This window comes from Vicugna pacos, chromosome 16 (genome assembly GCF_048564905.1).
Source record: "Vicugna pacos chromosome 16, VicPac4, whole genome shotgun sequence".
Taxonomy (NCBI): domain Eukaryota; kingdom Metazoa; phylum Chordata; class Mammalia; order Artiodactyla; family Camelidae; genus Vicugna; species Vicugna pacos.
Window position 1 is genome coordinate 8,474,645 of NC_133002.1, and position 21,129 is coordinate 8,495,773.

The following is a 21,129-nucleotide window of genomic DNA, read 5'->3' on the forward strand; positions in this document are numbered from 1 at the left end:
GCTTAGCTACTGAACAGTTTTTGTTTTTAATTAAAAAAATAAAGATTTTTATTAGGCTTAGGGGTGGTGGTGTTCCTAGTCCCTCACCTTCCCTTATGCCCCCATCCCACTTTCTGTCCTCATTGGAAGCTGTTCCCAGGCTCATGGGTCACAGGGCAGGGTCTCCATAGACATAGGGAACACAGATGGGGGACAGACAGGGTAAGGCCAATGCAAACAATGGAAGGATGGTTATGGGCCCAAGGTTTCCCTCTTCCCTTTCCAATTACAGTCTGGTCAAATGTCCTGGCCAGTCAAACATCTAGGTCATCATCTGGGTCTTCTTGGTCCAAGTCATCATAAGTGTCTGGCTCATAGAAGATGTGGCTGGTAGCCTGGCCTGGCCCAGGGCGCAGTAGAGCCTGCTGTCTGAGGAGAGAGAAGGGGAGAATTGGTGGTGCCGGTAAGGGTGGGTAACAGTTCATGTCCCCTTTCCTCATGACTTTGACTCCCTCTTTAGCCTCCATGTTTTCTTGGTCTCCGTGCCTTTGTCTGACCTTGTTCAGTTAGCACTGAAGCAACACTTGGTACAGAAACAGATACTCTTACATGGCTCTCCTAATAACACCCTAAGTTCTTAGCAGCTTGAGGGCAAGGATTGTGCAGTAGTCTTGCTTCACCCGCCCACACACTGGGCACAGAACAGGTATCTACTAAGCCCTTATTAACCCGCCCCTGCCATACCCATCCGGCTTCCTGTGCTCCTGGCACCACTGCCTGGACATAGGGCCACTGCCCCAGGGTCTGTTCTGGTTCAGCCCAGGCCCTGATTACTCTGGGGACAACTGTGGAGCTGGGACCCAAGGCTCTAATGGAGAGAAAGGAAACATAAAGGCCCTTTGCCATTGCTGGGGTTTGGGTGGGTAGAGAACCACTCCCCAGACTTGTCTCTGGAGGTGGACTTCAGTCTCTATAAAAGTCTGAGAGGTTAATCAACAACCTGCTATGGCCCCACCTCTCAGGCCAGTTGTTGGCCTCAACTCGGGACCCAGGCACCAAGGTCCCAACCTTACTTTTCCGAGCTGAACTGGAAGGGCAGGGCCAGGCTATCTTTGGCTTCTCTCTCTTTCTTGGACAGGCGAAGATTGAAAGTCAAATGATTTGTGGGGTCCACCTGTAGAAACAAAGTTTGCTACCACTCTGCCATGTAGCTGGAATCCTTGACTGCCCTCCCACCCCATCTCTGCAGTTTTTATCCTCTTTTCTCCTTTTTCCAGACCCCAAACTCCATTCCCTTGTTCTGGCTTGGCTCTCTTAGATACCGGGGGTGTGTGAGGATCTGGTTGGGGCTGGGGCTCTAGCAGGGGACCCCCTTGGAGATCCAGGCTGAAGTCAGGAAGGATGGAGAACCACTGAGTCTGGGGAGAAGAAAGAAAAGTATTAAAGTTTTTTCCACCTTACCAAGCAAACCAGAAAGAACCAGGACTTGCCACCCCAGCTCCCCACCACCTATGTAACCAGCTGTTTCTGGCTCTTGCTTTTCACACCTCCAAACCGCTCCACAGTGACTTGTTCCTCATCCCCCACGCCCACCCCAGGAACCACTCCCAGCCTTTTCTTCTCTTCCGTTTCCTGGAAGGCAATGTCTTTCATTGGTTAAGCTCACAGAATCCAAGTTTCCCAGGCTACAAAATAGGGATAAGAAAATAATCGACCTCTCAGGGCAGCTGTGGACATTAAAGCAGGAAAGAAAGCCCAGGGAAGTGCTCAATCACATCAGCTATTTTACCGCTCTTTCTCTGACCCCAGCCTCCAGTCCTCCCCTGCTGCTCCTGACCTGGTGAGTCGGGTGCTGTCGGGGCCTTCGATAGAGGATGTGGGCTGAGGCCTGGCCCATCGCCCCGCTCAGGGTCACCTCGGCCTGAGCAAGGCTGCTCAACGTTCTCACAGGGCCTGGGCCATGAAGCTCTTCATGAAGCAGGCCCAGCACACGCACCTGCTTTCCTGGGGAGGGACAAGAAATGTAGTGCATAGAGGGCAGCATGGCATACTCAGGGTGGAGGCCTGGAATAAAATAGTGAAGAGGGAAAAAGGAAGGAGAGGCCTACATTCAATCAGAGCTCTGCCATGATCCTGACTGACTGGGGCCAGTTTCACTGCCCTGCTCTGAGCCTCTTTCAGCCTTTACCTTTGATACACTTTCTTATTCCAACGTGTGTCAAATCAAGGCACTGCTCTGACCTCATTCCTCAGGAGCAACTCAAAGCCTCCAGGGTGAAACTCACACTTTCAGCATCTCTACTTTCCACCCTCATCTTTTACACACTGTACCACCTGCAGTGTTTGGACCCTGCCAAGATACCAGTCAGTGCCTCGGATTCCCTTTCTTCTTCCCTCCCTTTTTAGTCACATTTACAGTGTCAGGCTCTGCACTAAATACTTGCATTTTTAGTTGAACCCTATGAAATTGCTGACATTTGATCATATCTGACCCACAAAAACAGCAATTCCAAGTGGTTCATTCTAACACTATAAACTCCCCATCTCTCCCGACTTCTACAGAGAAAACTGAAGCACTGAAAGGCCAAGCACTTTTACACAAAGCTGGGTGTCAGACTGTAGAGCCCATTCCAGTACCCACCGTACTTTAGGGCTAGTCCCCGTGCTCCTGGCTGGACAAATTGGCCTGGCTGACCCCTTGCTCTTCAAGACATTCCTTCCTTAAGGTACTCAGTGCATATTCCTTTATCACCATGGTCCTTATCAGACTATCTTTTAAATACTTGTTTACTTATCTGTACCCTTCATAGGACTTTGAGCTCCTGGAAGGCAAGGACCTGACTACAGTTAGCCTGCCTTTTCTCATTATCTCAAATTGACACACTATAGGTATTTAATGTTTGTTGACTGAATGAATGAAATGAATGAGTAAAAAAGAACTTGGAAAAGAAGAAAAGAGTGACTGGTAGATAGTATTATGGAGAAATCAAGAATTAGAATAAAGGTTAAAGAGATGGAAGAGGGCCTGAATGGAGATCCCTGATAAGTTTTGTCTTAGGGAGAAAGGGGCACATTCCTTGGCCGGGAAAATGTATGAAGGGAAGTAACAAAGGAGGAGCCTCACCAGGGCAGGGGTCCTGCCGGCTCAGAGCATGCAGAGCCTGGCAGAGTGTGGTGCAGGGAAGGTGAAGCAGCAGCCAGCTGAGGGAATCAAGAGCAACGGTGATAGGGCCAGGATCTGTCCTCCCGCACAGGGCTCTCAAGGCTTCCAGGGGGCCCCCAGGAAGGGCTTCCCCAGTCTTCGACCAGTTAAGAGGGTCTCTAAAGAGGTCATGGTAAACCAGCCTGCAGAAGCAAAATAAGAAGCGTCATTAGATTGCCCTCCACAGCCCCCAGTCTTGAACTTCAGCTTCTGATCTTTCGATCTTTGTGGCTGTTTTCTTGATTTTCACCAATATCCTATATATTAGTGAGAAGTTTCTATTTATTTATTTTTCAGGGGTGGGGGTGGGTGGGCAGTAATTAGGTTTACTTAGCCACACCCCCCCTGAGGTTTTTACTGAAAGGTAGAATATAGTGATTAAGAGCACAGACTTTGGTGTCAAACAGCCCCAAGTGCCAAGCTTGGTTTTGCTACTTACTCAAGGTCACCTAACTGATACACTGCTTTCATCTCTTTGAGACTTGGTTTCTTCATTTGTAAAATAAGAATACCAACCTCTTGATTTTGAGCATAGTGCTTGACACATACCACGTGCTTGATAAACGTTAACTATCATCATTGTCAAATATCTCCCAAGTGGTGCCTCAAGCATGTCATTCTCTGGATGGATTAAGAGAAAGGGCCTGATACATGGTTCCTGCCTGTAGAACAGCTTAGAGAAGGTCCAGAATGAAGTCCTGCGGTACTAATTACAGATAAAATGGCAATTCAGGAAGACACTGGCAAGGACCAGAAATCCTGGGAAAGCTTTACAGTGGCAAACTTGTTCCCAGACACCTACTTTCTAGCTTCTGCTTGTCTTGTGAATGCCATCTTAACATACAGCAACACCTCTCTCAAAGTAGCTGATACAAAATTATGGCTCAACAGACATGTAAACTATCATTATCCTCTTACCTACCCAGGCTGGGAGGTAATCGTTCTTAACCAGCCAACATAGGTGGGTTCAGGAACTTCCTGATCTGGGTGATTTCCTCTACCCCACATTAGTCTAAAAATCCTGGAAATTCCACCTGCTAAAGTCCTTTTACATTTGTTGTAAACTTTCCTTTCTACTGCCGCTGCCTTAAGCAAGGCCTCTGTCACCTACCAGATTCATCAGAACAGGAATCATGTCTGCTTCATTCACTGCTCTGTCTCCAGTGCCTAGCACAGCTCCTGGTTCACAACTAGTACACACACCCCCGAGTGAACCTGGATTACTGCAAGAGCCTTCCTATCTGGTCTGTCTATGTCCAGGCTACTGCCTCCCAACCCATTCTCCACGATGTGGTCACCGGACAAGTCTTTCTAACAGGTATGATGTTATTACTTTCCTACCAAGTTTTCAAATGACTCCCCACCGCCTTTAGGAGAGTATCTCTAAACTACTCTTCATGCTCTGTAAGACCTGTCACTACCAGGTGCCTCTTTCTGTCTGACCTCAAGAAGCTCTTCCATCTCCCATGAGCAAGTATGCCTTCCATACCTCCCCAATTTTGCATAAACTGATCCCTCTGCCTGTAGGACAAGTCTCTGTGTAGCCTGCAGTTAGTGTTCATGCAAGTTTGGAATTCATGTCTGGATCACCAGATTCTGAATAACTCAAAAAGCAGAACATGTTTATTTTTATCCTTCAGTTCAGCCTTTAATACTAAACCGTACTGTCGGTATTTTATTACTCTTTTCCTCTCATCTTCTATGGCCCTTGCTTCAGAGTCTCTAGATACCACTCTTCATCATTCTTCTTACTAATTCTCACCTCCTGAAAGACCCATATCCATTCATTCAGTGAGTATTTAAGTAGCTGGTACTACGTACCAGGTTCTGCGCCTGTCGCTGTTAAGGGAAGTTCCTCAGCAAGAGAGATCCCAAATTCAATTAAATCTCTTCCAATTTGTACTCACCGACTGTTGATACTGGAGTCAAAACCTTCACGAAACTCTTCTTCGCTCACTTCACAGCCCAGGACGTGGACTTGCTCTCCACTGAGGCAGAGATCAAGGGGAGTGTCAAAAAGTGGGGCCCAGGCTCCCTCTCTGGGAGAACTGGGAGACGCTGGGGGATACTCACTACAGTGCTGATTTCTTGATAAGCGCCTTCAAGAGACTGCGCCCCTCCCACTCCACGGAGTCTGGGGAGAGTGAGAGACGGATAAACAGCTTGAGAACACTGAGGTTTTCACATTCACCGACCGGTCGTGACCTCCACCCCTGGCTTGTAACCCACGGCCCTTCTTCTCCACTTCCGCCCCTTGAGTCCCGCTCCAAAGCCCCTGTGTCTGTGACCCTCACCCCGTAGCAGCACCATGCCGCCAAGAGCCAAAAGCGACTCCAACATCTCCAACACGCTTTCCACCCCTCTTCCGACGCCCTCTGATGGCGTCATGGCCCACTGCCCCACCCCCTCCAAATGAAAGAGGCGGGGCACCCACGATCCCTCCCACCTCTAAGACCTGACAGTCTGGAGAGGCGATTAGGTTCACCATCCTAAGGCGACTCATGCGGATTGGCTCCTTCCGAGCCGTGGTGCACAGACGTAGGGACGACGCCTGTCTCTACATTTTTGTGACTAGGGCGAGAAGAACCGTTGGGGCAGTTGTCTGTGGGAGGGGGAGGTGGCCGCGGGAGTCCGTCCCACGGCCCGAGCCTCGGGGTCATGTGACATCAACCCGCCCCGCCCACTCCGTTTGAGGCGGGGCTTTTCCCGCCCTGGGCTCCGCCCCATCATCACCTTCCGCGCATGCGCGAAGCTGGGGCCTTGTTCGGAGCACGCTCCACTTTTCTTATCCCCACCCCCCATAGACCCAGTAGGGGGAACAGCAGTCCGCGTGAAGCGAATACACGTCACCACCGGAAATAGTGTCAGAGGGGAAGAGGGGGAAAGAAAGGAGGAGGGAGCCCTTTGGGCGGTAAAATGGCGCCTGTCAGAGTGGGAAATCCATCTGCAGAGGCTGCAGCTCCGCTCCCGAGCGGCTGAGGCACTCCCCCGACTTCGGGGAGGGGGAGGCCGCTCCGGTCCAGCCATCCACGCCCTTCGGCTCCCCCTCCCCTCCTTCCCCGCTCCTTCGTTCAGCCGGCCATTCACCGCCACCGCGGTCCTTCGCGCGCAGCTGCCCCCGCCCGCCCCTTTCCCGCGGGCAGCCCCCTAGCGCGCCTGCGCAGCAGGCCACCTTCTGCTTCCCCCTTCCCCTCCCCCTTCCTTCTCCCTCCCTCCCTCCTCCCTAGCCCCCTCCCCCATAGCCCCCTCCCCCAATTCTTCATCCCCTTCTCTCCTGGTCTCGGAGGACCCCTCCGTAGCCCGACCTGTCTCGGTCTGCAACCTCTGCGACGCCGTCGGTGCCACTCCCCGCCCATGTGGGCCCCCGCCGGCTGCCCACGCCTGTCCCCCAGCTCCCCATTCCGCTGGGCTTTCCCCTCGTCGGGGGTGGCTTTCTGAGCCGCCCGCTCCGTGCCCCTCTCTGCAGCCTCTCCTGCCACTCGGGGCCCCCGTTCCCCCTCCCGGTGGCGGGGGGCTCCCCCCGGGGGGCTGGCGGAGCTGGGCCGCGGGGGCCCCGGGGCCGGCGGTGCCGGGGTCATCGGGATGATGCGGACGCAGTGTCTGCTGGGGCTGCGCACGTTCGTGGCCTTCGCCGCCAAGCTCTGGAGCTTCTTCATTTACCTTTTGCGGAGGCAGATCCGCACGGTGAGCCTGGGTGGGCGCTGGTGGTGGTGGGGACCTCTGTCAGTGGTGCCCACGGGTTTTCAGTGTAGGGCCTCTCTTTGGGCCTAGGAACCGAGTCCTGGCGGCAGCTTCTCTCGCTAGAGAATTAGAGCGCCCTTAGCTGGGCCTGGGGTGGAATGGGGAGGTGGAAGACCCTTGTAGTAGAACCGAGATGGGGGGGCAGCTAGACGGGAACAGGATTTGGCAACTCTTGGGGGCTAGGGTGGTGGGTGGGGCGCTCTTTAAGAAAGCTGGAGTTGTTGCTAAAGAAACCGAGAGGCGGGGAACACCTGTTTGATGGCAGTATGTCTGTTGATGAGGGCTTGTGAAAGACCCTCTTATTATTTGGAACCTCCGTGTGTGTTTTCTTATAACAAGGGAGAGGAAGGTTCATGTGCCAAAGGTGGGTGTGGGTGGGAGGGCATATGTGACAAACAAGCATGGGAATTTGGGAAGAGCCTTGGATGTGAAGGAGAAACCCCTGCAGTTCAAGTTAAGGGAATTCTTCCAAAAAGGTCCTGAAAACTCATTTCATAGTGTGAGTTTGAATATTTGGATTTATTAAGACTCTGGGACTAAAGAAGATGCCTTTATGATGGACATCTTTAGTTGTAGAAGGGAGGACGTTAAAGTTTGGGTGTCCTTAACAGAATACCATGCTTGTCAGAATGTGAGGGGACGCTTGTTTCTCCAGGAGACCCCCGCATTGTGAGGGATACTGTGGGGAGTGTACCTAAGTATCTCTGGGTTCCCTCCCCCAGAGCTTTTCTCCAAGGTCAAAGCTCCTTAGGCTCACATCATTTAACAAACTTGCTCTTGTATTCTCATCACCATGGGGGAGAATCCTCTGAAGGAGTCTGGGGAGGATTCGGTGAGCTGGGGTACAGAGGACCTCCGGTCTGTATTCTGGCATACCTCAATAAAACTGGAAGGAATAAAGCCAGGTAGGGGTTGCCTAGGTCAAGGAATTTCCAGAAAGCCCTGAGTGGTAGAGGTGGTTGACTCACTGATTTGGGGAATGGGCCTGGCCTTGGATTCAGTGTCTCCTTTACCAGTCCACTCCTTCCACTTTCTGATTTAGGGTGAGGATTGTTTCTGGGTGCTCATGGTTATAGGCAGGGCTATTTCCCTGAGACAAGGGTTAGGAGGGAAGAAGAGCCTGTGGTCTGAGATGCTGAGATGTGTGTAAGGAAAACATGTTAGCTGCTGTCCTCTCTGCCTGGCTTTTCTCGGAGCATCCCCCTTTCTCCCTGTAACATATCAGTTTTCTGTTCTGGGTGCAGGGCTGGGCTCCAGCCCATCCAGAGACAGGTTCCTTGCAAAATTGCTCTCCTCTGGGCAGCACTGACCCCACAGCCTTTTGTCTTTCCTTTCTTCCTTTCCAATCTGGTTTCTCCCCCACCCCCTTTCTGGCAGATGCTTAGAGCATTCCCTACATGCCCAGCATGTGCAACCCAAGATAGCAGTGCAGGACACCCGAGCTGTGGCGGCCCTCATCACAGCCCCGCAAGAAAAGAGGAGCAGATGCCTTGGGATTAGGGGAGAGGGCCCTTTGGTTTGCAAGTGGAGAACCTTGTTCTAGTGAGCCTTGGGATCTAGGGAGGGACGGAAGAGCATTTATGCTTAGAAGAAAAGAGCAGAAGTGGGAATTGCCAGGGTTTGCATGAGAGAGTATGAGTGTTAGAAACAGGAGCCTCTAGAGAAGGCTTGGAGAAGCTGAAGGCCAAGGTGGTGACGTCCTTGTCCCTTGCTCACCTCCCACTCACAGCCCTTACTTCACTCTGTCCTTCTCGATACCCTATCAGTCTGCCTGGCGAGTGGGGCTTTCCAGCGTTCTCTGCCTTGCCCTGGGTACCAGGATACGGAGGCTGTTCAGAGGGCTGATGTTCTCTGCAACTTGTGACTTGGCTAGTAGAGACAGAAATGGACAGGTGGCTGGTTAAAATAGGCCTGGTGGCCCTCAGCCAGAGGAACTTAGCTGACCTGACAACCCCTGGATTCCCTCATCCTCTGTTACCCTTAGTGACCCAAGGACCTCCCCTCCTGACTCCAACCTCCTGTCCACCAAGGAGTCTGAGGCTCTCAGCTCCCAATGGGAGGTGATGGCAGTTGTCACAAAGAATCCTTGCAGTGGAGGTTGGGAGGGCCAGGCATTTCTTTGTTCCGAGTGGTAGGATAATATGGTTAAGGGGGCAGGTTCCTGGGTTGGACTGCATGTGTAGAATCCTGGTTCCCCCAATTCATTGATTCTAATGTTAACTACAGTGTTCTAGGAACATAGCCACAATCAAGACAAAATCCGTGCTTTCATGGAATTGTCACTCTAATTAAAGGGGCAAACAACCAAATAAGATAATTGCTAGCTGTGTGGTCTCAGGCAAGGTATTTAATCTCTCCAAGCCTTGGTTTCTTTTTTTTTTTAATTGAATTGTAGTCAGTTTACAATGTGTCAATTTCTGGTGTACAGCACAATTCTTCAGTCATACATGAATATATGTATATTATGTATATATACTTTTTTTTTAATCCTTGGTTTCTTCATCTTTAAAACAGAGATGGCGGGAAGGTAAAGCTCAGTGGGAGAGTGTGTGCCTAGCGTGCACGAGGTCCTGGGTTTAATCCCCAGTGCCTCCATTAAAATAAATGAATAGCTAAAACCAAGATGATATTATCGTTGTTGTTGTTGTTGTCGTTGTTGTTGTTAAGAGTTGTTTTGATGATTAAATGAAATAACCATTAGTTACTTACACGATGACCAGTATCTGGTAGACATTCAACACATGCTACCTATTGTTACTGGGGAAGATTTCCTTGTTAGGGGTTCTGATCCTCTCTCTTGCTATTCCCAGGTAATTCAGTACCAAACTGTTCGATATGATATCCTTCCCCTATCTCCTGTGTCCCGGAATCGGCTAAGTGAGTATGCTGGCTGGGAAGAAACCTAGGTGAGGTAGGGTTCAAGGTCTTGGCTGGAGGTTGGTTGGTGTTATCCCTTGCCATTGTGGTTCAGGCCAGGTGAAGAGGAAGATCCTAGTGCTGGATCTGGATGAGACACTTATTCACTCCCACCATGATGGGGTCCTGAGGCCCACAGTCCGGCCTGGAACGCCTCCTGACTTCATTCTCAAGGTGTGTGGGGCTGGGAAGTGATGGAATGGTTATGTCTGTTGTTCTCCCAGATTCTTTCCCAATCCCAGAGCATCTGGTCCCTGGCCCTGTCCCATCCCCTGGCACCAGTGGCAGCCTGAAGGAGGGAAGCAGGTGGTGGGGGTGGAGTGGGGTGGGGTGGGTCCTTTAGGCCTGTGTTGTGTGCTCAGCACTGCTTCCAGCCCTTCCCTGTTCCTCTGCAGGTGGTGATAGACAAACATCCCGTCCGGTTTTTTGTACATAAGAGGCCCCATGTGGATTTCTTCTTGGAAGTGGTGAGTTTGCAGAAGCTAAAGGGAGGTCTGTGATGAAGGAATGGTTTTAAGGTTCTGGGAACTTAGAGGATTTGGAGGAAGTAAGGGATTAGGAGAAATGGGAACAGGCAGTTTTGGACAGAGGTTGTGGGATGGTGGGAGAATGGCTTTCATGAGGGTCTATTTGTTGTGCTGATGTAATGCTATTCTTCCACAGACTTCCTACTCTTATTCTTGTATCTCTACTCCTACTGATGTATGATGCTTAGTTTGAGGACATTCAGAATTTTGTGTCCTCAAAGACATTCAATGTTGCTGAAAGGCCCAAATGACTACACTGGAGTCTTCGGGAAAGGGAACTATATATCTAAATGAACGATTACCTCTTCTGACACCTTCCTCTTCTCCAATTTATTTCAGGTGAGCCAGTGGTACGAGCTAGTGGTGTTCACAGCAAGCATGGAGATTTATGGTTCTGCTGTGGCAGATAAACTGGACAATAGCAGAAGTATTCTCAAGAGGAGATACTACAGACAGGTAAGGGGCTAGAGTCCAGGTCTAAGAGTGAGGCTTGGGAGGCAGGTCATCAGGGAGGGATCTGAGCTGAAGGCAGATGCCCTGGAATGGGACCCTCTGGGGGTGGGGGTGGGGGTGTGGTGCATAATCCCCTTTGTGGGAATTGGCTGCCTATTGGCATTGCTGGGATTGGGGGAGCAATCACAGAGGGCGAGTCTCCTTTTGATGCCCAGCTCATCCTGCCTTCCAGCACTGCACTTTGGAATTGGGCAGCTACATCAAGGACCTCTCTGTGGTCCATAGTGACCTCTCCAGCATTGTGATCCTGGATAACTCCCCGGGAGCTTACAGGAGCCATCCAGGTACGGGGGAAGGTAGTGAGTCTGGCAGGACTAGGAAGTGGTTCTGAGGAGGTATTCTGAACACCTAGAGCTGAGATTCCATCGTTTACAGTTGGTCAGGATGCAAGCTATTTCTCTTTTAAATGAGATGCCCCCCCCAAATAGGTCCATTTCATAAATCAGATTTCTCATATCAAATTTGCTTCAGGAAAGACATAATGGTAATAAGTTTGACTAGAAGCCTCACACTAGTATAAGATACAGTGATTAACGTTTAATTTAATTTGGAGGATAAATCACGAAGGTTTTACCTAGGTCACTGAGTTTGAGGGGGTATATATTTTAAAGTAATGATCCCCACCCCCAAATAAAAGGAACAACACCCTGTCTCTCTTGAATCCTTTGTTCTCACATGCCTTTTCACCCACCCTAGACAATGCCATCCCCATAAAATCCTGGTTCAGTGATCCCAGCGATACCGCCCTTCTCAACCTGCTTCCGATGCTGGATGCCCTCAGGTAAGAGAAACTAGACAGATTCTGAGGAAAGGAGGAGGTGGGAGATCCCAAGAGGGAATAAACGTTTGTTCTGTTTTACTTATCTCTTTTCCCTTAAGAACGTAGCATTTGAACCCAGATCCTCTTAAAGCTTATTACTTTTAGCCACTGGGTTTTGGGCACACTGAACCTCCGTCTCATGTGAAAGTGGTGATCATTTCTGCCCCACTTCTTAAGTGAGGCTGCCTTACTCTAGTCTTGTGAGTGTATCAACTCTAAGGACTCTACCAATGCAAGTTATTGTCGTCCCAGGTTCACCGCTGATGTTCGTTCTGTGCTGAGCCGAAACCTTCACCAACATAGGCTCTGGTGACAGCTGCTCCCCCTCCACCTGAGTTGGGGTGGGGGGGAAAGGGAGGGTGAGCCCTCAGGATGCCGTCTGATGCCCTGTCCAACCGTGAGGACTGCCTGGGCAGGGTCTGCCCTTCCCACCCCTCTGCCCTGGGAGCCCTGGACTCCCTTTGGAGTCTGAATGGACACATGGGCCACATTCTGAAGCAGCCTCACTCTAACTTCGTGTTCGCACTCCCTGGAAACCCCAGACTGGGACATAAGCCGAGGCCTAGGAGAGCCGAAACAGTGTCTGTTGGAGAGACAGGACTGGCCAGAGTGAGAGAGAGACATTCGGTAATCCGGGAGGCTCAAAGAGAAGCCAAGCCAGCTTTGTTGTGATCTGATTTTTTAAAAACTCTTGTACAAAACGGATCTAATTCTTCACTCCAAGGGCTGGGCTGTGGGTGGGAAACTGGGATTTTGGGCCACTGGATTTTCCCCAAACATGTCCCCTCCCTTATTTTCCCCTCTATTTCCCCTTCTTTCTAGATTCCCTCAGACCTGTAACTAGCTTTCTCTCTCTCTCTCTTTTTTTTTCTTTCTTCTCTTTTAAACCATGCATTATAACTTTGAAACCAAAGCTGCCCTAGGTCCTTCTCTGGGGTTCTGGGAAATGAAGGGAGGGGTCTTTGTTCACACCCACCCTTCCCCTAGGCAGAGGAGAAAGAGGCTGCTGTGGACCCGAGGGGTAGGGGCAAAGGTGGTGTTGGCTTTCCTCGGCGGCGGGAAGGGTGTCAGTGACAGGATGGGTGCCCTGGCGGGGAGTGAAAGGACAGCTGTGTGTCTGGAGGGGACCTGAGCTTCAGAACAGCAGGACAGAGAAGTATGAAAAGAGGAGAAACCTGGACGCGGGAAAAGCCAGGCTTTGCCTGGGGGACTGAGCTGAGCAGGCACTGCCCCCACGCAGCAGACGCCCCAGGTCCTCCCGGCCTGGCGGCCCCACCTCCCCAACGCCCTCCTCTCCAGAGCCGGCACTACTTCCTCGCACCCGCCACGTGACGCTCCGCCCTTCTCTGAGATCACATGATTTTTTACCACACACACGCTGGCAGTGTTCTTCCGCGCTGACGTAGTCCCTACCTTTCGGACCTCCTCTTCAGTCCCTATTGGTCCTCTCCTTGGAACCTAAGCGTTTCTGTGCGGCTCTCCAAACATAGTCTTAGTTTCTGCCCTCCCCTATTTCCGGAGACCACTTCTACCTCTTTGGGTACTACTTTGTTTTGGTGTCAGCCGCCGCCTTCAGCGTACCAACATGTTTCGTGAATAGCTATCCTTGTAATTATCTGCTTTTTCCTCTGTGTTACTTTAGAAAAGAAGTTTTGGAGAACCAAGTCTCAAATTATGATTACCATCTCCTAGCCTTTTTCATCTTTAGCTTCTTAAGAGGAAGGTCGAGGAATGGGTTTTCAGTTACTTTCGTGGAGAATAGAGGTCAACCACCTTTCCTACGACACTTGCGTAGCTTATAAGTTGATTCCAAAGCGATTACGCTAACAGCGTGAGGTGGGGGCGGTCAGTAGGCGGTGCTGCGCTAATAGCGTTAGGGGCCCTGCGCCAGTGGCGTAACGTAACAGGCGGGTCCGCCCTTGATGGTCGGGGGCGGGGTTGGTGAATAGGGAAGTGGCGCAAGTCCGGGATCGCTCCGCTGAATCCGCCCGCGCGTCGCTGCTGTCGCCGCCGCCCCCCGTCCCAGCCCCCCCTCCCCGGGTTCCCTCAGCCCAGCCCGGTCCACCCCGGTTCCCGGGAGGATGAAGTTCGTGTATAAAGAGGAGCATCCGTTCGAGAAGCGCCGCTCTGAGGGCGAGAAGATCCGAAAGAAATACCCGGACCGGGTCCCGGTGAGGACAGTAGCCAGGGCCGAGGGCGCGGGGCGCTGACGCTGACGCCACAGCCTGGGCTTCAGTCCGGGACGGGCAGCGCGGGCATAAGGCTGCTGGCTGTGGCGGGGTTGGGAACAAGCCCAAAACTGCTGTCTCTGGGACCGGAGGTGAAGGGAGTGAGGTAGTGGTTGAGCTGGGGGTGGGGGGATGTAGACGGGAGAGACAGACCTTGGGATTTGTGTGGGAGGTTGTAGGGCGTTTGACAGTCTGAGCTTCACATGGTCATTCCCCTCAGGTAGCCAGGTTTTTGAGATTGAAGCTCTAGTCGGGCCAGACAAATCATCTTCGTCTGATTAAAATAATTGTTTGTTATGAAGCTGTATTCAGGGATCCTGGATGTTTAGGTGAGTTCCCAACTCAGGGCTGCGCCGCGTGTTCAGAGACAAAGAGAAATAAGTCTGGGGTAGATGTGGGTGCTAGGAATGTTGTTGTTTGAGTTCTTGACAGTTGGAGCTGTTGGGCTGTACACCTAATGCCTCCTAATTTTCATCTTCTCTTTGTCAGGTGATAGTAGAAAAGGCTCCCAAAGCTCGGATAGGAGACCTGGACAAAAAGAAATACCTGGTGCCTTCTGATCTCACAGGTGGGAACATGACCCAGTACCCAGGTTTGCTTCCTGAGGGTGGGAGTGCAGTCTTTGTTGAAGGAGGCTCCCCAGAGCAGGTGTTCTTTTGAAGGTATTTGTGGCCTTTGACTTTATCAGGTCTTATATTTTGGCAGTTGGTCAATTCTACTTCTTGATCCGGAAGCGAATTCATCTCCGAGCTGAGGATGCCTTGTTTTTCTTTGTCAACAATGTCATTCCACCCACCAGTGCCACGATGGGTCAGCTATACCAGGTATGGTGACTAGGAAGTAGTGAAAGCTCTGGAGAGGAGTGGAAGCACTTGAGAAGCAGAAAGTTTTAAGTCAGCAGTTCTTGGATGAGCTGGCTTGCTTAGCTCTCCGTTTTATCTTTGGCTTTAAAATTTCCAGATAGCCCTGGTTGGGGACTTGAACAGGGCAGTGGGAGTAGAGAGACGGGAGAGAATAGTGAGCTGGAGCAACTGTTGTGATCCAGACTCTCCCCAGGCCCCTCCCCGTTCTAAGGCAGCAGAGTACAGTGAGAGATATTTTTACCCAGGATTGTTGCTAGGATAATACTGCTCAGTGGCTAGAGTCTGGGGCAAGTGAGGGGAAGGAGAGTCAAAGCACTGGTTGGGGGGGGGGTCTCAAAAAAAGGTTTTAGAGGAATGTGTCTAGGTGCAGGTGGTGGGTGGTTCAAGTAACTATAAAACCCAGTTGCCTGAGCATTGTCATTTTCTGCCTTCACCCCAGGAGCACCATGAAGAAGACTTCTTTCTATACATTGCCTACAGTGATGAAAGTGTCTACGGTCTGTGAAGCTGCTGCCCCTGACGAGGGGGGGTCTCATTCTACAAAGAGAGAGGTGGCCCCCCCCTACCTTGACCTACTCCTCCTTGAGGCTCAAACACCACCTCCTTTCTTCAGGACCTGCACTTCCTAATATTTGAGACCCTCCTCCAGACCCTCTAAACACTAGGGTTAATTGGGGAGATGGCCTCCAGTACCTCTCCTTTCTCCTTTCTTCCCTTTTCTTTACCACCTTTCCCGCTCTGCTTTAGACTTCAAGATTGTCAATCTCTGTCACATCCAGTAATTGTTTTGGTTTCTGTTCCCTTTCTAACTGCCCAAGGGGTCAGAACCCCAACAATCCCTTCTTTTCACTGCCCTCTTTTTTGGGGGTAGGTGGAAGGGACTGAAATTGTGGGGGGAAGGTAGGAGGCACATCAATAAAGAGGAAACCACCAAGCTGAACTGGATTTCACTTTGTGTTGCTCCCATCCCCCTCTTGTTCTCTAGTCGTCAGTGGTGGGGAAAGAGGAGGTTGGGGGGATATATATTTTGGCTTATCCTGTTTATGTTGGGCTTGTGCATAGAAAGTGTGCTTTTGCTGTGTTGGATGGACTACTCTGAGTATCGTTTCATGGAAGTTCAGTTATATACGTATGTATTGATTCGCTCCTGAAGTTAAAAAAGTTTTTTTACCGTGGGTTCCTGTGGAGAAAGTTTAAAAGTACCTGTTGTAGATAAACACATCCTATCCAAGTTTGTCATAACCTTTCGGATTAAGGAAGAGATTTTCGTGCATGGGAGCTGGTAAAAGGACTCTGTCCTCAGATACATGTCGCTTGGCCAGACTTTGTGCCAGTGTGGAGGATCCAGCAGAGTGGAATCCAAGGGAGGGAGAAGCCTGGGAAGAGGGAGACATTATCACTAACAGGACTTCATCCCCCAGCAGCCACTTCTCCGTCTGGCCGGAAGTGGGGCGGTACCCCGGGGTGGGGGTAGAAAGAAGCCGCAGAATGAGGCAGTATGGTGGCCGAGAGTTCTAATTCCTTACTCCCCTTCTTCCTTAGCCCCGCCCAGCCTACATTTCCCAGGAGCCTGCGCGCACTCTTCCGTTCTCCCTTTTCACTGCTCCCAATCTCCCCGCCACTCCCAGGGGGAGAGCGGGTTAGTGCGCCTGCGCCAACCCATGGCCTGCTGGGAACTGAAGTTCCAGAGGCGTATACAGTCCCCTTTCTGCTGTCCCTGTGCGGACTACAACCCCCTTGATGCATTGCGCGTCGGCACCAGCGAAGGGAGGGGGAGAGAAGAGGAGGAGGGAGGGAGTGAGAGGAGGAGGAGGAGGAGGGAGCAGGCGGCCGGCGGCGCGGGGGGAGGGGGCCCGGTCCGGGAGTGCGGGAGGCTGTGGTTGAGGGAGGTGGCGGCAGCGGCTAGCGGACTCGAGTCACAACCAGGCCGAGACAGATACCTCTGTGGAGCGAGGCAGTAGGAGCACCGAGAACCGGAGGCGGCACCGGGATTCCCGGCTCAGGGAAGGGGGGCGCCGGACCGGGAGGAGGGGAGGGGGCGATGCTGGAAGCTATGGCGGAGCCCAGTCCCGAAGGTGAGCTCTCGACCGGCACAGGGCGCTGAGCCGGCGTGGGGCGGGCGAGGAATCTATTGGCAAACTTGGAGGTCGAGCCCCGGAGCCCAGCGGGGGAGCGCGGGGAGGGGGTCGGGGGCCTGCCCCTGGAGGTTGGGGAGCGACGAGTTGAGGGATCTTGGAGAAAGAGGAGTGGGAGACTGGGTTGGGGGTAGTGGGAGATCAGACGCTGTGTGTTTGTGTGGAGGGGGGGATGGGGTGGGGAGTGGGAGCTGGAAACCCAGAGCTTCGGGGGTTAGGGGCCGAAAGGGCCTTCGGCAGGTTGGGGCCCTAGAGCTGGGAGATTGGGGAAATCTGGGGGCCGGAGAGTTGTTTAGGAGGGAGGATGTAGAAGAGGATTGAGTGAGGAGCCCGGTAGTTCGCCGAGGTGGGGGAGTTTGTGGCGGTGGTGCCGGAGCTCCCGGTAGTTGCCGCCGGAGATAGCCTGGTGATTGTTGGAGGGGTGAGCAGATAGTTGTGGGGCGAAGAGGGGGGTCTGGGTATTGTCTACGGTAGAGGAACCAGTACCAGAGGGTAGTTGTGGGGAGAGGGAGCCGTGAGGCGAGGAGAGCTGGGTAGTTTTGGGGGCGGTGGGGCGGGGTGGGGGTTTAAGACCGGCGAGTTGCGCGGCGGGGTGGGGGTTGATCGGCGAGGGTTAGAGCCAGGGAGTTGCGGAGGGTGAGGGGGCAGCGGCGGCCACAGCGGGGATTGCTGTGGAGGGAGAGAGTAGCTAGTTGTGGGGACCTAGAGTTTAGGGGTTCGTAACCTAGTGACTTGGTGGTGAGTCCGGGGGCGGGGGGGGCGGCGGCCGGAGGGAGCTCGGAACTGGGCCCGGGGGCCCGGCGAGGAGCCCGAGGCGCTCGAGACGGGGAGGGGCCAAAGCCCCGGATGGGGGCGGAGGGACGGCGAAATTGTGGGGAGCTTGGTATGGGGGGGCAGGTGGGGCCGCGTCCGGGTTAGAGCTCTCTGGTCCGTCCCGGCCGCGAAGTGGCGTTGGACGTGTGAGCCTGTGTGTGTTTAGGTGGGGGTGAGGGGCGCGCCGGGCCTCGTGCTCGAGTAGAAGGGGCCGGAGGGCGGGGAGTGGTTCGGCGTGGTCATCCTGGACCCTGGGGGCCGACGGGCGGCGTGTGCGGTCGCGAAGGGCCCGGGGCGGTGGAGCGCGGTGGGGTGGGAACTCTGGGCGCCGGGCGCGTGTGAAGGACAGGGGCAGGCGGCAGCCCGGGCTAGGTCCGGGGAGCGGTATGGCGGGGTGGGGCGCTGAGAGAGCCGAGGAGCCGGGAGTCTAGAGAAACCGTGAGTTGGGGGGGCGGGGCGCCAGGCCTCCGGTAGGGGGAAGGGGAGCGCTATAGTGAGGCCTGAGAGGGCGCCGCGCCCAGGCTCCGCCCCTCGCGGGGCGGAAGGGGGAGCAGGGGCGGGTCCAGCCCAGCTGGGGGCCTGCTGGCCTGGGAGAGGAGGGGGGTTCACTTGAGACCTCGAAGGTTGAGAGGTGGGGTTTCACACCGACTCTTGCCTAGTGCCTTGACTCAGCTTTTATTGCTTTCACAGATCCACCTCCGACTCTTAAGCCAGAGACTCAGGTGAGGTTTCCCATTCCTTTGCAACCCCCTTTCCCTCTCCTCCTCTCTATCCTACCTTTTCCAGATTCCTCATTACAGGGACTGTGCCTTTGAGAATGGCCCCTCTTAAACTCCGTGTGATACATATTTCCTTCCTTTTAGCCACCGGAGAAACGTCGGAGAACAATTGAGGATTTCAACAAATTCTGCAGTTTTGTCTTGGCCTATGCCGGTTACATCCCCCCTAGCAAAGAGGTAGGGACAGGAGGACAGCTGGCTTGAGGCGGGTATCCTAGGGCTGTAGAGGGGCTGTTGAGCATGTGAGAGTGTATTACCTTATAGACGAAGCCTAGAAATTATATGTAAGTCTAGGGAAATGGAAATTTTGGTGAAAAAACTAGCATCTGGAGTGGAGACAGGTGTCTTGAGCAGCAGTGAATGGTCTCGGGGTGCCCTTAAGGGAAGGTGCTTTTGGATAAATTTTAGGAAGCTGAAAATGGTAACATGAGGCTGCACAGAAGCAGCTAAAGAAATAAGGCTCTGGTCTGGAGGATACAGTGTTGCGAAGGCAGTAGGCATTGGGGAGATGACTAGAATTTGAGGGCAGAGGTACTGTGGGAAATGCTCAAGAGGAGATACTGATGGGAACTGAGGTGGGGATGAGTTTTCTGAGTACAGTGAGAGTTGGTGGTTTTTGCAGAATATTTTGGTTTTTAAGCTTGGTTTGTAGAGGGGCTGAGATGACACTGAGCCCCCTGCTAACCTCGGTCTCTTCCCCCCTTTAAGGAAAGTGATTGGCCAGCCTCTGGCTCCAGCTCTCCACTGCGAGGTGAGAGTGCGGCAGACAGCGATGGCTGGGACTCGGCTCCCTCAGATCTCAGAACCATCCAGACCTTTGTTAAGAAAGCAAAGTCATCCAAGAGGAGGGCGGCTCAAGCAGGTCCCACCCAGCCAGGACCCCCAAGGTCCACTTTCCCTCGTCTACAGGCCCCTGACAGTGCCACCCTACTTGAGAAGATGAAGCTCAAGGACTCTCTCTTTGATTTAGATGGGCCCAAAATGGCATCTCCACTGTCCCCCACATCCCTGACACACGCCTCCCGGCCCCCTGCTGCTCTCACCCCAGTGCCCCTTTCCCAGGGGGACCTCTCCCAGCCTCCTCGAAAGAAGGACCGAAAGAACCGAAAGTTGGGGCCAGGAGGGGGGACAGGCTTTGGGGTGCTTCGGAGGCCTCGGCCAACCCCTGGGGATGGGGAAAAGAGGTCTCGAATCAAGAAGAGCAAGAAGCGGAAGTTGAAAAAGGCAGAGCGAGGGGATAGACTCCCACCTCCTGGGCCTCCCAGGGCACCCCCCAGTGATACAGACTCTGAAGAGGAGGAGGAAGAAGAGGAAGAGGAGGAGGAGGAAGAGATGGCAGCAGTAGTAGGGGGGGAAGCCCCAGCCCCTGTGCTGCTAGCACCTCCTGAGGCTCCTAGGCCCCCTGCCACAGTGCACCCCGAAGGAGCCCCTCCCACTGACAGTGAAAGCAAAGAGGTGGGCAGCACTGAAACAAGCCAAGATGGAGATGCCAGCTCCAGTGAAGGCGAGATGCGGGTCATGGATGAGGACATCATGGTAGAATCAGGTGAGAAGTTTGGGCCCGCCCAGGGGTAGCTGGGTTGATAGGTTTGGGGGTGTTGTGGATCCAAGAGCTTAGGCAGAACACCAAACAAATCTTCTTTTCCCCAGGTGATGACTCATGGGATCTGATCACGTGTTACTGCCGAAAGCCCTTTGCAGGCCGGCCCATGATTGAGTGCAGCCTGTGTGGGACGTGGATCCACCTCTCCTGTGCTAAGATTAAGAAGACCAATGTCCCTGATTTCTTTTACTGCCAGAAATGCAAGGAACTGCGGCCAGAGGCCCGGCGGTTAGGGGGGCCTCCGAAATCTGGAGAGCCCTGACATATGCCATGTCTAGGCTGGAACTTCAAATGGCAACATGACTTGGGAACTGAGCCTCAGGGTCCTCGGTCTATTCCCTGGAGCTTGGATATTGTCCCACTTCAAGGCAGAAATTCCCAAGGGAGACTGGTTTGGAAATGAGTGATGTTCCTACCCTACCCCTCCTTCCCACCTTGTGGACTTGAACTAGGACCCATTGCAGTTGAGGGTGGGGAGCTGCCTGGGTCCATAGACACTTAAGCTCTGTCCCTTGGACCTGCCACCACTCAGTTTATGGGCCAGGGTTGGAATTGGGATGGAATGGGACAGTTGTCTATAAAACTCTAGTGTAAATATAGCACTCCCCTCCCTCATCTTTTCTTTTATCTCACTCCCCATTTATTCTCACCGGTTGTATTTTTAATTTTGGACTTCCCCTTTTGAGCATGGCAGCTCAGAGGTGGAGTACCAACTAGAGCTTGGCCGAGGGAGGAAGGAAAACAGGTGACGATTCCCTCACTCACCTCTTTTGTTTTTAATAATATTGGCCAGCTGTTTGTACAGACAGCCTGCGTGTTGTAAATAAAGCAGAGTGGGCTCTTTTGTGTTTATAGCCCTCACTGACTGTCCTGCTTGGGAGGGAGGCTTTGGAAAAGTTGGCTGGAGGTGGAGCTGAAACCCACTCTTCTAAAGTCCAAGCCAAGAATGTTGCACTGCTCCTTTCCCATCAACCTTATGGACTCAGTTGGCTTTTTCCCATCTCATCCCG

General features: G+C 52.8%; 4 protein-coding genes across 5 annotated transcripts; 3 read left to right on the forward strand and 1 right to left on the reverse strand.

The window, feature by feature from the left end:
* Positions 1-2: 2 nt before the first annotated feature.
* On the reverse strand, positions 3-5,578 carry ELP5 (elongator acetyltransferase complex subunit 5). Its single transcript, XM_031676200.2, has 8 exons — positions 5,476-5,578; positions 5,255-5,315; positions 5,089-5,169; positions 3,104-3,324; positions 1,817-1,983; positions 1,302-1,397; positions 1,053-1,153; positions 3-408 (listed from the first exon to the last, which is right to left on the reverse strand). Exons 1-8 carry the CDS (start codon positions 5,567-5,569, stop codon positions 294-296), a joined length of 936 nt encoding a protein of 311 aa, XP_031532060.1. The 5' UTR covers positions 5,570-5,578; the 3' UTR covers positions 3-293.
* Positions 5,579-6,036: 458 nt separating this feature from the next.
* On the forward strand, positions 6,037-12,611 carry CTDNEP1 (CTD nuclear envelope phosphatase 1). Of its 2 annotated transcripts, XM_072940453.1 has the most exons (9): positions 6,037-6,865; positions 9,733-9,799; positions 9,894-10,012; positions 10,234-10,305; positions 10,705-10,821; positions 11,051-11,162; positions 11,575-11,659; positions 11,951-12,007; positions 12,241-12,611. In XM_072940453.1, coding segments are annotated over exons 1-9 (732 nt in total). In that variant the 5' UTR covers positions 6,037-6,763; the 3' UTR covers positions 12,242-12,611. The 2 variants fall into 2 exon arrangements, with proteins under 2 accessions (XP_072796554.1, XP_072796553.1); XM_072940452.1 differs by having other exon boundaries at positions 6,039-6,865; positions 11,951-12,611.
* A 1,021-nt stretch (positions 12,612-13,632) lies between these two features.
* GABARAP (GABA type A receptor-associated protein) lies at positions 13,633-15,729 on the forward strand. The gene is made up of 4 exons (XM_006218807.4): positions 13,633-13,869; positions 14,416-14,494; positions 14,632-14,750; positions 15,229-15,729. The coding sequence occupies exons 1-4, from the start codon at positions 13,780-13,782 to the stop codon at positions 15,292-15,294; spliced, it is 354 nt and encodes a 117-aa protein (XP_006218869.1). The 5' UTR covers positions 13,633-13,779; the 3' UTR covers positions 15,295-15,729.
* An 862-nt stretch (positions 15,730-16,591) lies between these two features.
* PHF23 (PHD finger protein 23) lies at positions 16,592-20,973 on the forward strand. The gene is made up of 5 exons (XM_006218808.4): positions 16,592-16,864; positions 18,428-18,459; positions 18,601-18,693; positions 19,225-20,062; positions 20,167-20,973. Exons 1-5 carry the CDS (start codon positions 16,831-16,833, stop codon positions 20,379-20,381), a joined length of 1,212 nt encoding a protein of 403 aa, XP_006218870.1. The 5' UTR covers positions 16,592-16,830; the 3' UTR covers positions 20,382-20,973.
* The last annotated feature ends 156 nt before the right edge of the window (positions 20,974-21,129 follow it).

Coding starts and splice junctions, on each gene's coding strand:
- PHF23 (XM_006218808.4), top strand. CDS start 16,831: ATGCTGGAAGCTATGGCGGAGCCCAGTCCCGAAG. Junction 16,865..18,427: donor GGCGGAGCCCAGTCCCGAAG/GTGAGCTCTCGA, acceptor TTGCTTTCACAG/ATCCACCTCCGACTCTTAAG. Junction 18,694..19,224: donor ACATCCCCCCTAGCAAAGAG/GTAGGGACAGGA, acceptor CCCCCCTTTAAG/GAAAGTGATTGGCCAGCCTC.
- CTDNEP1 (XM_072940452.1), top strand. CDS start 6,764: ATGATGCGGACGCAGTGTCTGCTGGGGCTGCGCACGTTCGTGGCCTTC. Junction 10,822..11,050: donor AGAGGAGATACTACAGACAG/GTAAGGGGCTAG, acceptor CCTGCCTTCCAG/CACTGCACTTTGGAATTGGG. Junction 11,163..11,574: donor AGCTTACAGGAGCCATCCAG/GTACGGGGGAAG, acceptor CACCCACCCTAG/ACAATGCCATCCCCATAAAA.
- GABARAP (XM_006218807.4), top strand. CDS start 13,780: ATGAAGTTCGTGTATAAAGAGGAGCATCCGTTCGAGAAGCGCCGCTCT. Junction 14,495..14,631: donor GGTGCCTTCTGATCTCACAG/GTGGGAACATGA, acceptor ATATTTTGGCAG/TTGGTCAATTCTACTTCTTG. Junction 14,751..15,228: donor CGATGGGTCAGCTATACCAG/GTATGGTGACTA, acceptor CCTTCACCCCAG/GAGCACCATGAAGAAGACTT.
- ELP5 (XM_031676200.2), bottom strand. CDS start 5,569: ATGACGCCATCAGAGGGCGTCGGAAGAGGGGTGGAAAGCGTGTTGGAG. Junction 5,316..5,475: donor CGGCATGGTGCTGCTACGGG/GTGAGGGTCACA, acceptor CACTCTCCCCAG/ACTCCGTGGAGTGGGAGGGG. Junction 1,984..3,103: donor CCGGCAGGACCCCTGCCCTG/GTGAGGCTCCTC, acceptor GTCCCTCCCCAG/GAAAGCAGGTGCGTGTGCTG.